Source organism: Schistocerca cancellata, chromosome 2 (assembly GCF_023864275.1).
Source record: "Schistocerca cancellata isolate TAMUIC-IGC-003103 chromosome 2, iqSchCanc2.1, whole genome shotgun sequence".
In the NCBI taxonomy this organism is placed as follows: Eukaryota; Metazoa; Arthropoda; class Insecta; order Orthoptera; family Acrididae; genus Schistocerca; species Schistocerca cancellata.
In genome coordinates this window covers 579329379-579351634 of record NC_064627.1, presented here as the reverse complement: position 1 = coordinate 579351634, position 22256 = coordinate 579329379, and the positions used below count along the sequence as shown (strand labels likewise).

General features: G+C 42.3%; 1 protein-coding gene across 1 annotated transcript in view; it reads right to left on the bottom strand.

The window, feature by feature from the left end:
• The window catches only part of LOC126156678 (kelch-like protein 10), a 147093-nt gene that overhangs the window by 14391 nt on the left and 110446 nt on the right, over positions 1 to 22256 (bottom strand). Inside the window, exon 10 of the mRNA XM_049916326.1 lies at positions 12680 to 12848. Within this exon, the coding sequence (XP_049772283.1) occupies positions 12680 to 12848 (169 nt within the window). The remainder of the gene's footprint in view (positions 1 to 12679; positions 12849 to 22256) is intronic.

Sequence of the window (22256 nt, the reverse complement as noted above, 5' to 3'; positions counted from 1 at the left end):
GGTTCCGCGATTGCTCATGCTTGACCAAAAGCGGAATCGTGTGAAGTGTTGCAAGGATGGATTGCAGCTGTTCAGGAAGAAACCGCAGGACTTTAAGCGTCGTTTCGTCACTGTGGATGAAACATGGATACATTACTATACTCCTGAGGCCAAACAACAATCTAAACAATTGGTTACCAAGGTAGAATCTGCACCAAAAAAGGCAAAGACGAATCCTTTGGCTGGAAAGGTTATGGCGACTGTTTTTTGGGAGTTGCAAGGGATAATCCTCATCGACTATCTGGAAAAAGGTAAAAATATTACAGGTGCATATTATTCATCGTTACTGGACCGCCTGAAAACCGAGCTGCAAGAAAAACGCCGGCGATTGGACAACAAAAAAGTCCTTTTCCATCACGACAATGTACCAGCACACACCTCAGCAGTTGCGGTCGCAAAATTAATGGAAATAGGATTCCAATTCGTTTCACCTCTCCCCTACTCTCCAGACTTGGCTCCCTCAGACTACTACTTGTTCCCCGATTTGAAGAAATAGCTGGTGAGACAAAGATTTTATTCAAACGAGGAGGTGATTGCAGCAACTAATAGCTATTTTGCAGACTTGGCCAATTCCTATTATTCGGAAGGGATCAACAAATTAGAACAGCGTTGGACGAAGTGTATAAGTCTAAAAGGAGACTAAAATGTTTACCACAAACACATAAGTAGTATTTATTTTTGCACGGACTTTTCAAACGCCCCTCGGACAGTGTCACTCTAACATTGACCACCGAGAATATCGTGTTCAAACGTTTGTAGGTCAGTACCACGACCATGCAACATTATGCCTCCCTCTTTTCAGAGATGCATTCGGCACTGACTTAGTTTTTATGGTTGGCAATACGCGCCCGAGTGCGTGGAAGAGGTCTTGGAACTAGTGGGTATCTACATCTACATCTACATTTATACTCCGCAAGCCACCCAACGGTGTGTGGCTGAGGGCACTTTACGTGCCACTGTCATTATCTCCCTTTCCTGTTCCAGTCGCGTATGGTTCGCGGGAAGAACGACTGTCTGAAAGCCTCTGTGCGCGCTCTAATCTCTCTAATTTTACATTCGTGATCTCCTCGGGAGGTATAAGTAGGGGGAAGCAATATATTCGATACCTCATCCAGAAACGCACCCTCTCGAAACCTGGCGAGCAAACTACACCGCGATGCAGAGCGCCTCTCTTGCAGAGTCTGCCACTTGAGTTTGTTAAACATCTCCGTAACGCTATCACGGTTACCAAATAACCCTGTGACGAAACGCGCCGCTCTTCTTTGGATCTTCTCTATCTCCTCCGTCAACCCGATCTGGTACGGATCCCACACTGATGAGCAATACTCAAGTATAGGTCGAACGAGTGTTTTGTAAGCCACCTCCTTTGTTGATGGACTACATTTTCTAAGGACTCTCCCAATGAATCTCAACCTGGTACCCGCCTTACCAACAATTAATTTTATATGATCATTCCACTTCAAATCGTTCCGCACGCATACTCCCAGATATTTTACAGAAGTAACTGCTACCAGTGTTTGTTCCGCTATCATATAATCATACAATAAAGGATCCTTCTTTCTATGTATTCGCAATACATTACATTTGTCTATGTTAAGGGTCAGTTGCCACTCCCTGCACCAAGTGCCTATCCGCTGCAGATCTTCCTGCATTTCGCTACAATTTTCTAATGCTGCAACTTCTCTGTATACTACAGCATCATCCGCGAAAAGCCGCATGGAACTTCCGACACTATCTACTAGGTCATTTATATATATTGTGAAAAGCAATGGTCCCATAACACTCCCCTGTGGCACGCCAGAGGTTACTTTAACGTCTGTAGATGTCTCTCCATTGAGAACAACATGCTGTGTTCTGTTTGCTAAAAACTCTTCAATCCAGCCACACAGCTGGTCTGATATTCCGTAGGCTCTTACTTTGTTTATCAGGCGACAGTGCGGAACTGTATCGAACGCCTTCCGGAAGTCAAGGAAAATGGCATCTACCTGGGAGCCTGTATCTAATATTTTCTGGGTCTCATGAACAAATAAAGCGAGTTGGGTTTCACACGATCGCTGTTTCCGGAATCCATGTTGATTCCTACATAGTAGATTCTGAGTTTCCAAAAACGACATGATACTCGAGCAAAAGACATGTTCTAAAATTCTACAACAGATCGACGTCAGAGAGATAGGTCTATAGTTTTGCGCATCTGCTCGACGACCCTTCTTGAAGACTGGGACTACCTGTGCTCTTTTCCAATCATTTGGAACCTTCCGTTCCTCTAGAGACTTGCGGTACACGGCTGTTAGAAGGGGGGCAAGTTCTTTCGCGTACTCTGTGTAGAATCGAATTGGTATCCCGTCAGGTCCAGTGGACTTTCCTCTGTTGAGTGATTCCAGTTGCTTTTCTATTCCTTGGACACTTATTTCAATGTCAGCCATTTTTTCGTTGGTGCGAGGATTTAGAGAAGGAACTGCAGTGCGGTCTTCCTCTGTAAAACAGCTTTGGAAAAAGGTGTTTAGTATTTCAGCTTTACGCTTGTCATCCTCTGTTTCAATGCCATCATCATCCCGGAGTGTCTGGACATGATGTTTCGAGCCACTTACTGATTTAACGTAAGACCAGAACTTCCTAGGATTTTCTGTCAAGTCGGTACCTAGTATTTTACTTTCGAATTCACTGAACGCTTCACGCATAGCCCTCCTTACGCTAACTTTGACATCGTTTAGCTTCTGTTTGTCTGAGAGGTTTTGGCTGCGTTTAAACTTGGAGTGAAGCTCTCTTTGCTTTCGGCGAATGGACTGGTCTTTTCGTTACCTCGACTTAAATCCCGTAGAGTACGTGTGGAACGCCTTGAGGTTACGTACTGGAGCACGTCGACATGCACCACCCAGCTCTCCTTACCAACCATGTGGCCAACATGGGAGCACGTTCCAGAGCTTGCAGTGCCGTTCGTAATGACCACAAAGCGTAATAAGAACCAGGCCTCGCCCTTTTTAATGTCCAGAGGAGCACCACAAACAGCAGTGACTGGAGTGTAAATTTTGCCTTTCAATAAAAGTATAATTTTTGTTCATCTCGTTACGTATTTCTTTCAGTTACCTTCTGCACAATACTGTGACAGTTCTTTCTATGTGTGGTCCAAGTTTCATGGAGATATACTACTTGGCAGGGACATATCATGCGGTAGTTACTTTCTTCCTTGAGTTTTTCACGCCAGTGTAGTGACTCTCATAACATCATCACATCCGTTGTCTTCACCTACTCACAACCTGTTTCCTTCCAATCTAACCCAGACCCCGGATTATATTCAGATCAGTCTGTCACTGCAATTAAAACAGATGCAAAATAAATATTTCGGTGCTCATTTCTGTCGCTGCGCGGGTGTGAACTGATACGCCACAAGATCATTACATCGCAGATCAAAGACGAATCCGATGTCGGGAGGATGAACCCACAGCTATGTAGCGCTATCCTGCATAGTACCGATAAGGGCAGTGCCTGAGGTATGCGCCTTAAAATGTCCTAGTCAGCTACACATTTGTGAATAGTACGAGTTCTTGCACCGATACTTTCATAATGAAAATACTGTCATAATTAGACGTTGCTGCACATATCCTGACAATCTATCAGGAGGCGTCCGCGGCTATCTGCCGTTGCTAATTGAGTCTATGTATTTCTTTGGAGGTGAAAGTTTTTTGTTTCTGGTGGTTTTGTTTGCACTTCTGCCTTGATCAATACTGTCGTGGTATCCAAGATCGAAATAGTCAAACGAAAAAGAAATTCCAATGCGAAAAAGAAGGAAACTATTGCTTATGTATTGAGTAAAATTCCAGCTAAAGGAGTGGAGTATCGCTTATAAAAATCTATAAACAGTGTTCGTGATAAAGACACTGGTGTGTGTGTCAGGTTTGTGATGGGTTACGCACAACTGCAAATACGTTCTTCAATGTAATATAATGTAATAGGTGAATGTTAGGTTAAAGGTAGACTGAAATATTCCGTGGTCCGACCACAATTCGATCCCACTGCCTTTCGGTTTGGAGGCAAGTGCTTCTGCCACTGGGTCACCAGGCGCAACTGATCAAGTGCAAAGGAATCTATAGAAATGACATGTATGTTCTTTAACATACTGACATAGGCTACACCAGTTCTCTATTTCTCAGTGGTTGTTGGTGTCGACTTTGTTTGAATGATGCCACAAACAGTCTCAGCATCTAAGAGTCCCAGGCAGAGCAGTAATTCACACTCACTGCTGGGTTTCGTCCACGTTGGTTCGCTGTGGTGTATCCCTTTAGAAAGACAGGCTGTCCCTTTACACGGTTAAAACATTTTTTTGCATGTGGTGAGTGAAACGTTTATTGAATGTATTGTAACTTACGGAGAAACGACTGACTGATCTATGCTTCTTCGTGTAGTCCATCTCCTGTCTTTTGAAGAAGTATTTCGGTTGTACAAAATGTTAACATAAAATAATACTCCTGATTTCATTAAAAATTTAATATAAGGAAAGAAAGTTCCAAACAAATAATAGTAAGCCAAGGGGGTAAGCCACGGAGTGAATATTTTGCGGGACGATGAATAGTGATGTATTTTTCTCCTATCAAGATAATTACGTTTATTTTTTATTTATTTCATTTTTGACGGAAACTGAGTGCTTCACTTAATAGCATTCAATAGCTCCTCAAAATAGCAGCACAGCACTGTAACACTGCTTCGAAAATAATAGGCAGGAAATGTATTAATGCGATTCTACATTTTGCTGGCCCCGTTAAGCCTCAAGCTTGTTATTCAATGTTTACGTATCAGTGTAGGTGAAACAGGAGCTAAAGATAGACTACAACCTAGTATCTACATATTTCACAGTTATCCTTCTGTATATCAAGCGGGCTACCGGAGGACCCATAACATAGGTATTGTATTATTTGTAGCTGTTTGGAATAGATTATATTTTGCAGACATTGGGATATCGTTAAGCAGTCCCTTCTAAACACTACCACTGTTGAATTTTTGTACTTACATTTATCTATATAACAAATAATAATTGAAACATTATTCTGGGGTCCTTTTGAACTCTGCTTGGGATTCCGGGTGACAAGAAAACACGACGTATAATTGCACATGTAGGAAGTTATGTTGGTAAAAGTTTGATGTGAATGTTTTAAATTTTAATACATTGTTGTGTGTAATTACGTTCAATCAAATATTTTTCTCCAGTCGTTTTCTTCAGTTCTGTTGTTATGTGTTGTGAAATGGAAACATGCTGAACCAGCTGACGTTCCAGAAGAACTAAGATTTACACAAGCAACGAGATCTAGAAGAAATAACGCAAATAATAGAAACAGAATCAGAAGCAGGAGGTAGTGATGTGTAGTCCGTATGTTCAGAAATAAAGCACACTGTAGGACAAATGAAAAGGTTGAAGACGTTACTGAAGGAAGGGACAACGAAGAAGTGATTGATGAGATCAAAACGCAGGGGAGACTTACATACACCAGCAGATATCTAGATCTAGCGGTCTCACGACGATTTTCAGGAGTGTGTCTACCATTATGGAGACTTCCATGTTGTTCATTACACCTAAAACTGTGAATAAAATTATAAAATACACAAACCAAAAATCAGAGCAGTTTATAATTTATGGAACGCGACTCAACTAGGAACAAACGTAAATGGATCCTAACAATTACAATACAAATGTTCTTCAATTTCATAGCGCTCCTTGTGAAGTAAGATTTTTTTCAGTACATTGTTATTGTAAAGGATAATTCTGTTTCCATTACTGTGTTATTGTGTATTTCTGTACGTGTACCACGACTAACAATACATTTTGCTTTGGAGTTCTCTGGTACCCCCTTGTTATACCGAGCTATTTTTTTTTTTTCCTTGTATGCGTAAAGTTATGTAGATAAATTCCACTGCAGCTGTCTACAATGGTAATATCCGCATTGCATTTTGTCTGGGCGATGTCATTCCTTGGTCGTTAGTTAAATAATGATTATTTTTATTGTGTCTGAGACCCGTCTCTACTACTAAATTAAAGGCTGTTTTGTGACCGCACTCATTTCGCTTCCATTGTTTTTGAAGCATCGTCAAAAGCATGTGGGCTTTTTCATTGTTACCGAAAGTTGATAAAGAAAGTATCTGGGCCAATTTTAACTAAAAAATATATCCATTGATTTGTTAAATTGAACCATTTACGAAACGTCGGTAGTTTCATATTAGAGAAACCCTCCACGTATGATGAATTCTAATGAATTGTTAGAGATGGGGAACACGAGCGTATCTCTTATGACACTCGGGACCTTCCCGATGTATTTCCCGTGTGTAAGGCGAGCTTCATGAGTATATCGGGAACTCAAACACGATTCTGACATTACGATTCCGTGAACGTCGGAGGACAAGAACAGTCTCGGACTCTCGCAGAATGTGCCAGTAGCATGGGTCATAAATGTAGGTGTGGCCCTCTCTTCGCAACGAACAGCACACGTGCAATCTGGGAGCCTGCAATGCCAAATAACACTCTAGGAAAATTCGGTCTTTTCAGTACACCAATAATATTCGTTTGGCGTGAGTAAAAGAGAGATGTACTACAATGAATATTTGTTCTGCGTATTGATGGCAGCGAAAATTATGGGCTTGAGTATATGTCACAGATGTCCCAGAAAATAAAATGCAATTATATTTATCCTCAGAATATTAGTTTCGAAGCCTAAAACACAACGGTCCATTCGAAGAACCCTGAACATTACTATGTAATCAGACATCAACTACGAGCTCATTTTTGTGGGTTACCATTACAGGTATGAGTCATAGTAGTAATATGTTACTCGGTTGTTTGCGTAGAGTTGATATGGAATCAGTCGCTTGTTGAATTTAATACGATTTATCGCACCATTAACTAATTTTCTAGCCACTGCACGCTCATCACCAGATGGAGATCTCATTAGGAACATTATTTTTTGAGCGTGTTCATCTAAACGATGAATGTATTACTCATTTTCTGAGGGTGAAAGTTTTTTATGTATACATTTGGAATAAACCTTTTCGATTGTCGCCATGAGTATAACATCTACACATCCGATGTATTTTCCTTGTAGTAGACTTCTATAATTAGTTACTTACTCATCCATCTCTACTCTGTCTTCACGTATTTTAAGTGCAAACTGTATTTGGACATCTCGATGTATCGGCTTCGGAAATTGTTTTGTAAGAACGTTCGCCGCAGACTGTTCATATACGGTACTAGTTTTTATTTGACATATGAAAATTGTAACGTATCTTTTCCTGGCGGAGTTTGTGTGTTTCGTCCTGTGTCTATTGTGGATGCCGTGGTCGGCCCAGTATATGGGGAAAGGAGGCCTTCTCCCGCATGACAGTGATGAGCCAGTCTTTCCCAAGCCTCCTAAATGGGCTGTTGAGGTTATGTCAAGGTTAGCTCAAGGTCGAATGATTTTACAAGGAACTCTGTTTAGTCTTTTACAGTTTTTTAGGCGAATGTTGCGTTTTAGTAAGCGGACACGTCCTAACCAGGCAGACCCAGACAAATTCGAAAAAATGGGGGAAATAATTTGCAAAGCTTTGAAACTTCGTGAAAACACTCATAGGGGATGTGGTAATCCCCTCCTCTTGCGGGTGAGTACCCCTCTCTCTAACCTCTTAATTCATTTTTTTACCTTGTTCAGTATTTAAGAAAAACAGTCCTTTTTTCGAAGACGTCTATTGTGGCAAAAATATTTCGAGTGAAATTCTGGTAAAAGCTTTAATAAAGATGAGTTTTCGAGATGTTCTATCTAAAAGAATAAAAATTCGTTAGGCTCTGAGTCTGGCATATGAGAACTAATAATTGTTGCAGAATTATTCAACAATTACTGTCTTTAAAATACATTTAAAATCATCGCATGTACAACACCTATACTAAAATACCACTTTATCTGTTGAACCACTAAGCTCTTGTACTTAATTATTTACTGAAAACCATTCACAGAATACTCTATAAGATCAGTGGGAGTCAAGTCAGCGCAGCTTTATCCTCGACAGCTTTTCAACATTGTTGTGCAGTGTAAGTCAGCCTTCACACACTTGCACTTTATATTCGGCAACATTGAGTGTAGCCGCATTAAATGGGTAGTACTAATACTGTGTCTGTAGCTCGTGATCGTTTCATGCGAATTAGAAAGAGGTATGAGTTTCAGAGTTAAGCAACGAACTTCAAACATTTCACGACGATTTTGAAGTGGTTTCCTTTCTTTCAGCCTGTAAGTCACATTTTTCAGCGCCCATGAAGCAGCGGTTTTCCCTTTTGTTTTCTTTTTTTTAATTTCAGTTGAGTGGATAAGACGAAGACGATCTTAAACGTCTATCACCCACTTGTGCAGCTTTCGTGTTAATTAGTTTTTTTACATTACCTTGCTGAATATATTCACGTTTATATTCCTTACGCACTTCAATCATTTCAGCTTTTTTTAGAGAGTTATGAGCCTCATCCTTTCGTTTCTTGCTGGTACATATGAAAGTTTCGAACCCTTTCGTCTTTTCTGAAGTCTCTCTTTCCGAAATAGATTTGTCGCAAATAAAACAGGCGGTAGGTTCCAGCATTGTTCTTCTCTCAGTCCGCAGGTAGGGAAAGATAGTAAGAAGAAACATTACGTAACACAACAAAACTAACTGTTCCGCACTTCTTGAAAACTTTCGCGACGTAAACCGAACCAAAGGGGACACGTGTTGGGAGAAACGGCCGCGACAGGGGTAGGTGAGTGGTGAGAGAACGGGGAGGGGGACTTAGTGTTTTCATTGTTGCGCACCTGAACCTTATTTCAACAGTAATGAACACATAAGAAATTTCATGAGGTTGAAAATTTGCGAAATGTTTAAATATATTTAATTACTCTTTCCATTTACCTAACCATCTAAGCAACAAAATCTACAAAAATTATCCATTAATAGAATGCTATTCCATCTCTTCTATCTCTTAATCTATTCGCTGATTTAAAAAAATGCGTAAGACCTCCAACAATAATGAAGATACAAGAAATTTCATCAAGCTGAAAATTGGCGAAATATTCCCACATATTTAATTACTCTTTTCATTTACATAACCGACTAAGAAACTAAGTTTGCAAAAATTATGCGTTAACAGAATGAGATTCCAGCTTTTATATCTCTTAAACTTTAGTCTGATTTAAAATATGCATAAGACCTTCTTTGATCTTTTTATGTAGAATTTTACGAGGAACTTTTTGTAATTGCATTCGTCTTCTAAAAATGAACCATTTTATGCAAAAATTTAAAACGGAAGTGTTTGACTTTTTAGCGAGGGGAATTGGTGGACGCGTCCTCCCTGAGGAAGGGAGGTGGGGGGGGGGGGGGACTTTACAGTTTCTTTCTACAAAACCCCATATGGGTATTTTTCCGAATTTTAAGAACTTTATAAATTATTTTCCTTTTTTTTGGGGGGGGGGGGGCTATTATATCAGTCGCTATCTATAAGTGGACCTGAATGAACGAAGCGGACTTGTTGAGGTTCATTTGAAGCAAAGAGATTCTATTTGTTTACGTGTAACTCCGAGTGTGGGTGTTTCCTGTAACTTTTTTGCCAATTGACTGTAAACTGTATTCCTGTTTTGTTGCTGTGCAGATTATTGGGAGAAGATTCTAGGGAGCCATCTGGGGACAATATACGAAGTTTTAGCTGTGTACATGTTCCACTCCAGTGGTTAGATTTTGTAATCTTTCATGAAAGTAATTGGATACGTAGATGGCTGTTGGCCTTATGAGAAATGTAATCCTGTCTCGCGGGTCAAAGCAAGGCGCCGAGTGTCATTTAAACTGACTGCAGAGTGTGCCAGTACAGGGGATTGATGTGGGTCCGTCAGTAAACGTTTCCGATGAAATGTGGAGAGCAGTACGTGACGTAATTACTCTCACTCATTGCACACCATCAAGAGTGCGTGGATAATGGCCGCGGCCACAGGTAGGTTTCGCTTGATGTTACGGAAGCTACGACTCGCAGACGGAAGGGATATTACAAAATGAAACTTTGCATCAAATAAAATAAAACTTTAAACAGTGCCACTGTGCCTCACCATCACATCAATAATCTTCGTTTCTGTGGATGCGCACTTTTCGGTGCCCTACAGATTTTTAAGAGTGCCACGCTTGGCACAATCAATTGATCTCTGACGCAATCGAACGACTGTTGAAGTGAATGGCAGCTGATTTACAGGCTGTCATGTGATGCGCACCATCCACGAAAAGTCGGCTTTCACCCGAAATTCGCTTGTCTTCCTACAGAAGAATGCTAAAGATTAGACGGGTAGATCACATAACTAATGAGGAGCTACTGAATAGAATTTGGGAGAGGAGGAATTTGTGGCACAACTTGACTAGAAGAAAGGATCGGTTGGTAGGACACGTTCCGAGACATCAGGGGATCATCAAATTTGTATTGGAGGGAAGGACTGAGGGTAAAAATCGTAGAGGGAGACCAAGGTACGAATACATTAAAAAGAATCAGAAGGATATAGGTTGCAGTAGTTACTCGGAGATAAAGAAGCTTGCACAGGATAGAGTAGCATGGAGAGCTGCATCAAACCAGTCTCTGGACTGAAGATCACAACAACATTAGCTTGTCTAAAACAGGCTTTAACGCTAATCCGAACTCGTAGGGAATATTTTCCACAATAAAAGTGTCTTCTCAAGGGATGTGATGGCGTTCGTGGACGAGGAGCTGGGCGAGTTTTGTGACGTCACATCGAGGAACTTCACATTCCACTACGTTGTGAAGCGAGAAACGAACAAAGTACTAAGTCGAAATTTTACATCGTGTAAAGGCAATTGAGATGCAACAGCGGTTTTACGTCACAAGCAGAAGTTAGGAGACGGCATATTGGATTAAGTCATACGGAGTTGAATTTCGTATTTGGCGGTTTTTGTATTGTAACGCATGTGCTATGATTATCAGCTGTTTCAAAGATGCAGGACATTTAGGGTCTTTTGAAAAGGTGTTGTTTTTGGTACGATTTGTTACAATAAAATGACAAGAAACTACATATCGTTTGTGAATGCAGGCTCTTTCGGCCTACTCCGATACTCGTACTGTTTGTGAAGAGCTCTCGGGGTTCCTTCTGGATGGCACTCTTAAAACACGCGACGTTTCAACAAGTGCCATAGTTCTTTTGAGGAAGTGTAGAGATATGCGGATGCTGTGATAATTATATTAGTGGAGTGTACCCCTCCGTCTGGGAGGTGGAGAGAGTGCTCCACTCGTATAATTATCACAGCATCCACATATCTCTACACTTCCTCAAAAGACTATGGTACATGTTGAAAGATGCCGTGTTTTAAGATTGCCACCCAGAAGGAACCTCGAGAGCTCTTCACCAACTATCGTTAGTTAAAGGCTTCTCTCATTTGATGCTCTTCGTATTATAAATTGAATACTACAGATTGATGATTTATCAAAACGATTCATTTTTAGCACAGTTTGTTATAGTTAAATACCAAGTAATGACAGCTGTGGTTGGAGTCTTTAGACATATGTGTAAGTTGTATAACATGTAATTAGATGTTGCTGTTGCGTTATTGACGGTCGTGAACTGTGAAGGGAAAGGTAGCATGTTCGCGTCTGGGTAACTTTGTATATTTTGTTCACGTTGTGTTTTCTAAAACATTCTGGGACTTTCTTATTAATCTAATAGAAGTATGATCTGCAATCTTTCCCTCCGAATAAGCTTCAGAAGGCCCAACGGTATCGACCGAACGCCGTCATTCTCAGCCGATGGGCGTCACTGGTTTGTGGATATGGAGGGGCATGTGGTCAGCAGTCCGCTCTCCCGGCCGATGTCAGTTTTCGTGACGGAGCCGCTACTTTCGAGTCAAGAAGCTCCTCAGTTGGCCTCACAAGGACAGAGTTGCACCCCGCTTGCCAACAGCGCTCGACTGACGGAGGCGATCACCGATGCAGGTGCTAGCCAAGCCCTACAGCTCTCAACTTCGGTGAAATTACGGAAACCGGTGCTACCACTGCGGCAACGCCGTTGGCTTTTATCTGCAACGCTTGTTGTTATTTGTTATAAATGAGAGCGTCTCTGCCCAGGAGAAATATTGTTTGATTTTGTGAACGTTCCTGGAAACATGGAGTAAAAAGTTGCAAGGCTGCAGTCTGTGTCACTGGCTGAATCCCTCCTTCGATAACGCAGCTGTTTAATGCGCGTCAATTTTCATAAGCAAACTGCGCGATTTGCGGGCCGGAAGTAGCCAATAAATGCCGCTGGAGGCCGCTGCGGTCGCATATCACAATGAGCACGTTCCTTGAGATGTAGCAGGTCGTTTGAAGAGTGTGCAGCAACCATGACGGACATCATGTCTGGCGTGTTTCACGATGAGAAAACGTCTCGTGTGAGGCCGGCTTAGGTGCGTTGGTTCAATACCAGGTCAAGTGAGTTCAGGACAGTTCAAAATCTGTCGAGATTCTTTAAGAGATTCTCGAGAATTTGGCAGTTTTTCTCGAAACTGTCGACCGAGACAAATTCCTATCCTACTCGTTAGCCACGTACTCTTACTGCATCTTTTTAGTGGCGTTAAATATGAGGAGAAACGTATCTGTAGGGCTGGATGGACCACAGTCTCCGCTCCAGTCGGTGTGCATGTGGCCCACCTGGCTAGCGGCTTGCTGAGGCGCCTGGCGGGCTGCCGAAGCGCCCAGGCGCTTCTCTTCGACGAAACGCTCCCGCTGCTGGTGGATGTAGTCCCGCACGTTGGGCACGTCCTTCACCACGCACGCCGACAGCGCGGACCGGCACACGTTCATGTCCGTCGCGTCGTACCTGCTCACGGAACATGCACGAAATTGAAACTCTGACCCTCCAACCTCGACTTACTTGGATATTATTTTACTAGGTGACCAGGATTTGCCTCTTTTACCAGAATGTATTATGCGATACGTTAACCAAGATATCGAAATTATGACCAACTCGGTTCACGGTTTGTGTCAGAGAAGTCTTTAATGTCCCTTAATTTATGTTGCTTCACGAATGTTTTCCACAGCCGAAGAGAGTAATTTTAAGTTGGAACCCAATGAAAGTTATCGAAGGAACAATGGATTCCTCTCTCTTTCCCTCTCCCATTTTCATTATTTCTTCTTCTCTCTCTTCCTCATGCTATCCAGAAATGTGACACGTGTTTTAGGTGATCCACTTACTGATCGTCATCTAGTCAACACAGCAGTTCGTAACGATAATAATGATTAAGAGATTGGTTTCAGGGCGATCAACGGCATGGTTACGAGCGCCTTCGCAAAATACGAGCTAATGCTTAGTGAGAATAAAGTGTTCCCTCCTAAGGAGTCTTCTCGAGGCAATGGCCCATGGACACACATTACAGAATATGAGGTACAATGGCTGCTTATCAACAACACCTGTGTTAACATGGGTAGTAAAATTCACTCAATGATACCTGCAGTCTACATGCACGTGCATGCCACAGTCTCAACGCTTAATTAAACTGTAATATAGCCACAACATAAAATACTAAAGAAACTCAGAATTAGCGGAAAAAGTACTAGATGTTATTCCCTGGCATATATGGTTGACTGACCACTAAAGAAAACTGTAACAGCCAGCCACTGTGAGAAAAAAGGGCATCACCGAAAGGTTGCTTCAACGCAGTTGATAATAATTTTCTCCCAGCACCCTAGAAATAGGATCATTGTCGGGGACTATCAAATACCAACATCAGAAAACATTACAGCTTCTTTCGTTACACGTATTGTTGACAGTAATGTGTTTTAGGCATATTAATTCTCATACTTAGACAACGAACACAACTCCTCCTGGAGCGAAACTGAAAGAGAATTCAGCTACTCACAATAATGACCAAATCATAATGAAAATGATACTATCTGGTGACAAAATTTATGTGTCGATGATCATTTGGAGCTCACAAAATGATAACTAGCAAGCAATGTACAACCAGTTTCTATTTCGGAGAAGAATGTTTAACGAGGTGTAAATTAGAAAACCGAAATGAGGAATATTTAACTTTACTTCGATGATCGGGGCCTGATGTTCCGGGAGACAAGAGTAAAGTGCATTTTATATTGACTGACATTCCTGAAACATTTGAGAGCACTACTGAGCCGCCGGCCGATGTGGCCGAGCGGTTCTAGGCGCTTCAGTCCGGAACCGCGCTGCTGCTACGGTCGCACGTTCGAATCCTGCCTCGGGCATGGATGTGTGTGATGTCCTTAGGTTAGTTAGGTTTAAGTAGTTCTAAGTTCTAGGGGACTGATGACCTCAGAAGTTAAGTCCCATAGTGCTCAGAGCCATTTGAACCATTTTGAACTACTGAGCCACGGTTAATCCTCTGGGCAGTCCGCGCAGGTTTCTCCCGTAAACCTGTAGTTGGAGCACCAGTCCACGCCTGTGGGTAGCGTCTGTGCGCTGACACCAGAGAAATGTGGTAGAGGTAACCCGCAATGCTCCTCGGTGGTGACTTGAGTAACTCGACCAATCTTGCAATCCGAGAGCGCACTGGTGCCGTCGCGTTGGTACACCGTCTTGGATTAGTAACCAGGGTGTCTTCAGTTCTGGGTTCCAACCCAATCTGCGCTTGAATCTTAAATAAAAATCATTATCAATGGCAACCGAAGACTTCCGACTTAAGAAATCACCCTCACTCAGCTAACGGCCTTGCACTCTCTTGCCCTTGAAGTGGGAAGCTGCCCTTAAAAGCGGAGGAATCAGCAATCATCAACGGCATGAAGACGCAACAAACAATGGAAACCACTGCATTTAAAGATACAGAATGTGTATCCACAGAACATTTGGCCTGTAACTAAAAAGTGACATGATGATATCCCCATTGGCAAAAGATTCCGGACTAGTCCCCCATTCGGATCTTCGAGAGGTGACCATGAGAAAAAGACTGAATAAACAACGAAAGGATAACTCCCTACGATTAGGGGCGTGGAGTATCAGATGTTTGAACGTGGTAGAGAAGCTAGAAAATTTGAAAAGGTAATGCTAACGCTCAGTCTAGATGTAGTGGGGGTCGTTGAAGTGAAATGAGTATAAGGTAATATCAACTGCAGCAGAAAATAATATAACGGGAGTAGGAGTCGCTATGAATAGGAAGGTAGAGCAGAGAGTCCGTTACTATGAACAGTTCAGCGATAGTGTTGTTCTCATCAGAAATAGAAAGCAAACCAACACGGACAACAATAGTTCAAGTATACATACCGACGTCACAAGCAGAATATGAAAAGACACAGAAAGTATATGACGATATTGAACGGATAATTCAGTACGTAAAGGGAGATGAAAATCTGGTAGTCATGTGGGATTGCAATGTTGTTGTAACGGAAGGAGTAGAGGAAAGGATTACGGTAGAAAATGGGCCTGGTAGTAGGAATGAGAGAGGAGGAAGACTAATTGAGCTCTGCATAAATTTGATATGGTAACAGCGAATACTCTGTCCAAGAAGCACAAGGGGAGGAGGTAGACTTGGAAAAGGCAGGGAGATACGGGAAGATTTCAGTTAGATTGCATCATGCTCAGGCAGAGACTTCGGAATCAGCTATTGGATTGTAAGGCGTATGCAGGGACAGATAAAGACTCAGATTACAATTTAGTATTGATGAAGAGTAGTTTGAAGTTGAAGAGACTAGTCAGGAAGAATCAATGTGCATAGAAATCGGATACGGAAGTCATAAGGAAAGAAGAGATACGCTTGAAGTTCTTAAAGACTATAGATACTGCGATAAGGAATAGTCAGTAGACAGTTCAGCTGAAGAGAAATAGACATCTCTAAAAAGGGTAATCATAGAAGTTAAGAGAGAAAGACTTAGGTATAAAGAGGGTAACTGCGAAGAAAAGATGGATAACAGACAAAATACATCAGTAGATCAATGAAAGAAGGAACTACAAAAATGATCAGGAAAATTCAGGAATACCGAAATACAAGTCACTTAGGAATGAATTAAATATGAAGTGCAGGAAAGACAACGTGAAATGGCTGCATGAAAACTGTGAAAAAAATCAAAAAGAAATGATTATCTGAAGGTCTGCCTCAGCATACAGAAAAGTCAAAACAACCTTCGGCGAAATTAAAATCAAGGTGGTAATATTAAGGGTGCAACGAGAATTCCGCTGTTAAATGCAGAGGAGAGAGCGGATACGTGGAAGGAGTACATTTAAGGCCTCAATGAGAGGGAAGACTTGTCTGATGACATGATAGAAGTAAGCTAGGAGACGATATGGAAGAGATAGGGGAACCAGTATTAGAATCAGAATTTAAAAGAACTTTGAATGATTGTAAATCAAATAAGGCAGAAGGGATAAGATAACTTTCCACCAGAATTTATAAAATCATTGGGGAGGATTGCAACAAAATGATTTTACGTTAGTGTGTAGAATGTATGAATCCGGCGACATACCATCTGACTTTCGGAAAAACAGCATCCACTAATTCCGAAAATTGCAAGAGCCGACAAGTGCGAGAATTTTCGTACAATCAGCTTAACAGCTCATGCATGCAAGTTGGTGACAGGAACAATATACAGAGTAATGGAGAAGAAAATTGAAGATGTGTTGGATGACGATCAGTTTGACTTTAGGAAAGGTAAAGGCATCAGAGAGGCTATTTCTGACGTTGCGGTTGATAATGGAAGCAAGACTAAAGAAAAATTAAAACACCTTAATAGGATTTTTCAGCCTAGAGGAAACGTTCGACAGTGTAAAATTGTGCAAGATGTTCGAAACTCTGAGAAAAATAGGGGTAAGCTGTAAGGGAAGACGGGTAATGTACAATATGAACGAAAGCCAAGAGTGAACAATAAAGACTGGAAGACCAAGAACGAAGTGCTCGGATTAAAAAGTATTTAAGGCAGGGGTGTAGTCTTTCCTCCTGCTGTTCAATCTATACATCAAAGGAGCAATGATGGAAATAGCAGAAAGGCTCATTCCTATACTAAGTGAAAGTGAAGAAGAATTACAGGATGTGTTGAATGGAATGAACAGTCTAATGAATACAGAATATGGACTGAGAGTAATCGGAGAAAGATGAAAGTAATGACAAGTAGCAGAAATGAGAACAGCGAGAAACTTAACATTACGATTGCTGATCACGAAGTAGATGCAGTTAAGGAATTCTGCTGTCTAGGCAGCAAAATAACACGTGACGGATGGAGCAAGGAGGACAATTAAAACAGACTAGCACTGGCAAGAAGGGCATCCCTAGTCAAGAGAAGTCTACTAATATCAAACGTGGGCCTCTATCTGAGGAAGAAATTTCTGAAAATGGGCATTTGGAGCACATCACTCTATGGTAGTGAAACACGGACTGTGGGAAAACCGGAAAAGAATCGGGGCATTTGAGATGCGATGCTGCAGAAGAACGTTGAAAATTATGAGGAGGTTATCCGGAGAATCGATGAGGAAAGGAATATATGGAAAACACTGACAAGAAGAAGGGACAAGATGGTAGGACATCTGTCAAAGGTCCCTGTGTGAAAACGGACAGTAGTCACTCCCCAAAAGAAATGTGAGGTAGAGGTAACACGTAAACGTCCTCTGTGGCGACTAGTTAACTTCGCCAACACAAGCAGTAGATTTTAGGTTTCCTGGAACGAAGACGAGGAACTGTGGCAACCTAGACTTGGCAATGAGTAGGTCTTCCGACCTCGGACCCCTGGTTCCACAGTCACTGACACCAGCGCCGTGTGACACAAGTCAGCTAATTTATGCTTGGCCAGTGGCTGAAGGTGTTACTGTTTGGACGGACCAACATTTTAATAGGGCAATTTTTCCCGGCTATATTCCAGAATGGCGTTTGGAACTGCTAATACATACCTCATATTCGACTATCAAAGACTCGAAAACTATTCCACTGTCAACTTACAAAAGTCTTTTTCTAACTGTTGTGGTCTTCTGTCCTAACATCTTTATATCTGCGTAACTACTGCAATTTACATCCATTTGAAGCTGCTTACTGTAGTCGATCCTTGGCCTCCCTCTAAAATTTTTGGCCCTCATAATCCCTCCATTATCAAATTGATGATCCATTGATGCCTCCGGATGTGTCCTATCAGTCGATCCTTATTTTAGATTAATTACGGGCAACTTTCATTTTTCCAATTTGATTTAGCACTTCTTCATTATTAATTCGATCTACCCATCTAATCTGTACCACCACATTTCTACATCTAGATCTATACTTCGTAAGCCACCGCACGGTGCATGGTGGAGAGTACCCTCCACCCCTACTAGTATCTTCCTTTCCTGTTCCTCTCACAAATAGAACGAAGGAAAAGGTCTATATGATTCTGTATGAGCCCTAATTTCTCGTACCCTGTCTTCGTGACCCTTATGTGCAACATATGTTGGCGCCAGTATAATCTTTTGGCAGTCAGCTTCAAATGCCGGTTCTCTAAATTTTCTCAATAGTGTTTCTCGAAAATAACGTTGCCTTCTGTCCAGGGATTCCCATTTGAGTTCCCGAAGTACGTCCGTAACACTTACGCGTTGTTTATACCTGTGGGTAACAAATCCAGTAGTCCGCCTCTGAATTGCTACGAAGACTTCATTCAATCCGACCTGGCACAAATCCCAAACACTCGAGCACTACTCAAGAATAGGTTGCACCAGTGTCCTATACGCGGTGTCCTCTACAGCTGAACCACTCATTCCTAAAATTCTCCGAATAAACCGATGTCGACCATTCGCCCTCGCTACCACAGTTCTCACATTTTCATTCCACTTCATATCGCTTTGCAACGTTACGCCGAGATATTAAAACGACTTCATTGTGTCAAGCAGGACACTCCTAGTACTGTAACTGGAAACTGTCTGTAAGTCGTCTTGTACCTTCTACAATCGTTCAACTTCGACACTTTACTGTACACCACAGCATCATCAGCAAGCAATCTCAGACTTCTGCCCAACCTGTCTGAAAATCACTTATGTATACAGAGAACAACAGCGGTCCTATCACACTTCCCTGGGGCACTCCTGACGACATCCTCGTCTCTGATGAACACTCACCGTCGTGGACAACGTACTGGGTTCTAATACTTAAGAAGTCTTCGAGTCACTCACATATCTGTGAACTTCTTCCATATGCTCATACCTTCGTTAACAGCCTGCACTGGAGCAGAGTGTCAAACGCTTTCCGAAAAATCTAGAAATATGGAACCCTTAGTTCGCAGTATATCATGAGAAAAGGGCAAGCTGAGTTTCATTCGAACAATGCTTTCTAAACCATGCGGATACATGGACATAAGCTTCTCAATCTCAAGAAAGTTTGAAATTTTCTAACTGAGAATCTATTCAAGGATTCTACAGCAAACCGAATTTAGGGGTTTTGATCTGTAATTTTACGGTTCCGTCCTTTTACCCTTCTTGTATACTGCAGTCACCTGCGATTTTTTTCCAGTCACTTCGGACTTTGTGCTGGGTGAGAGATTCATGATAAATGCAGGCTAGGTAACGGGCCAGTGCCGTAGAGTACTCTTTGTAAAACCGAACTGGAATTACATCCGGACCTGGTGATTTACTTGCTTTCAAATCATTCAGTTGTTTCATCATTCAGTTGTGTCGTCGTAACTGCCTTCTGCTTCACATCTCCTGTGCAGCAAGCTACATATATTTGAGTATTAACTGTGTTTTTCTTACTTGTCACTTCTTGTTCCGTGTGTTTTTGCTTTTAGGAAGCTTTAATTTTCGAGTACTAGTAATAGTGTTCCATAGATTTCGTGTTTGTTTTGAATACAGTCCAGAGACAGTTAATGTTTATTTTCATTGTTTCCAACAAGAAGTGTCTAGTAACCACAGTTTAGTCAGCTATCAGCCGCCTTTAGTGAATTAGCAGTCTAGTTAAAAGTTGGTTACTTAACTCTCTACAGTAAACTGTTGATTTCTTAGGATGGGTAGGAAGTGTGACTGCTGTGTACGGACGCAGGAGGAGCTGGCCACTGTTCGCGAACAGATGAACGTGCTGATGGCCACGATCAGCCGTCTTCAGGCTGCTGCCTCGGAGTGTAGCGGCAGTGGTGCGTCGCATGGTATAGCCCAGGTGTCACATGCTTCACCCACGGCCCCTGCTGTCGAGACATCTTCGCGGGTACCGGGCGGGGTTGGGCCACCCTCTCCCCAAGGGGAGTGGCGGGTCCAACGGCGTTCGTGTCGCACGAGGCGGAAGGTCAATGTGGAGGCTGGCCGTGTGGCATCGCCCGCTATGCCTGTGAGTCGACATGTGGCCGCTCCTTCAGCAAGGACCGAGCAGGCACACGGGGGTAGGGGCTTTTTAGCGACTGGGAGCTCCAGTGTTGTGATGGAGCCTCTTAAGGAAATAGCGGAAAGGTCGGGGAAGAAGACCAGTGTTCACTCTGTCTGCTTGCCGGGGGGTCTCATCCGAGATGTGGAGGAGGTTCTGCCGGCGGCGATAGAGAGCACTGGGTGCACCCGACTGCAAATTGTTGCTCATGTTGGCGCCAATGCCTCCTGCCGTCTGGGTTCAGAGGTCATCCTCAGTTCATATCATACAGGCGGTTGGCGAAGTTGGTGAAGGCAGAAAGCCTCGCTCGCGGGGTGGAATCTGTGCTAACTATTTGTAGTATCGTTCCCAGAACCGATTGCAGTCCTCTGGTTTGGAACCGAGTGGAAGGCTTAAACCAGAGACTCAGACGTTCTGTGGAGATCTGGGATGCAAATTTCTCGACCTCCGCTGTCGGGTGGAGAAATGTAGGGTCCCCCTGAATAGGTCAGGCGTGCACTACACGCAGGAAGCGTCTACAAGGGTAGCGGAGTACGTGTGGAGTGCACTTGTGGGTTTTTTAGGTGAGAGAATTCCCTCCCTAGGCCCAACAAGACGCCTACTGAGACGCGACAAGGTAGGAGTAGGCAAAATGCAACAGGGAATGACAATATTAATGAGGTAATAGTAAACTGCAGGTGCGTCTATAGAAAGGTCCCAGAACGGCTCTCATTAATAAATGGTCATAATGCCCACATAGTACTAGGGATGGAAAGTTGGCTGAAATCAGATGTAAACAGTATTTAAATTCTAAATTCAGATTGGAATGTATACCGCGGAGACAGGCTGGACAGTGAAGGGGGAGGCGTGTTTATAGCGATAAAAAGTGCGATAGCATCTAAGGAAATTGACGGAGATCCAAAATGTGAAATAATTTGGCTGAAGTTCACGGTTAAAGCAGGTTCAAAAATGGTAATTAGATGTCTCTATAGGCCCCCTGGCTCAGCAGCTGTTGTGGCAGAACATCTGAAGGAAAATTTGGAAAATATTTCGAGAAGGTTTCCCGACCATGTTATAGTTTTGGATGGAGATTTTAATTTACCAGATATAGACTGGGAGACTCGAACGTTTATAACGGGTGGCAGGGACAAAGAATCCAGTGAAATTTTTTTAAGTTCATTATCTGAAAACTATCTTGAGCAGTTAAACAGAGAACGGACTCGTGGCGATAACATACTAGACCTTCTGGTGACAAACAGACTCGAACTATTTGAAACAGTTAACGCAGAACAGGGAATCAGCGATCATAAAGCGGTTACAGCATCGGTGATTTCAGCCGTAAATAGAGATATTAAAAAAGGTAGGAAGATTTTTCTGTTTAGCAAAAGTGACAAAAAGCAGATTTCAGAGTACTTGACGGCTCAACACAAAAGTTTCATCTCAAGTGCAGAAAGTGTTGAGGATCAGTGGACAAACTTCAAAACCATCGTACAATATGCATTAGATGAGTATGTGCCAAGCAAGATCGTAAGAGATGGAAAAGAGCCACCGTGGTACAACAACCGAGTAAGAAAACTGCTACGGAAGCAAAGGGAACTTCACAGCAAACACAAACAATGCCAAATCCTTGAAGACAAGCAAAAATTACACGAAGCGAAATGTAGTGTGAGGAGGTCTATGCGAGTGGCGTTCAACGAATTCGAAAGCAAAGTTCTATGTACTGACTTTGCAGAAAATCCTAAGAAATGTTGGTCTTATGTCAAAGCGGTAGGTGGATGAAAAGAAAATGCCCAGACACTCTGTGACCAAAATGGTACTGAAACAGAGGATGACAGACTAAAGGCCGAAATACTAAATGTCTTTTTCCAAAGCTGTTTCACAGAGGAAGACTGCACTGTAGTTTCTTCTCTAGATTGTCGCACAGATGACAAAATGGTAGATATCGAATTAGATGACAGAGGGATAGAAAAACAATTAAAATCGCT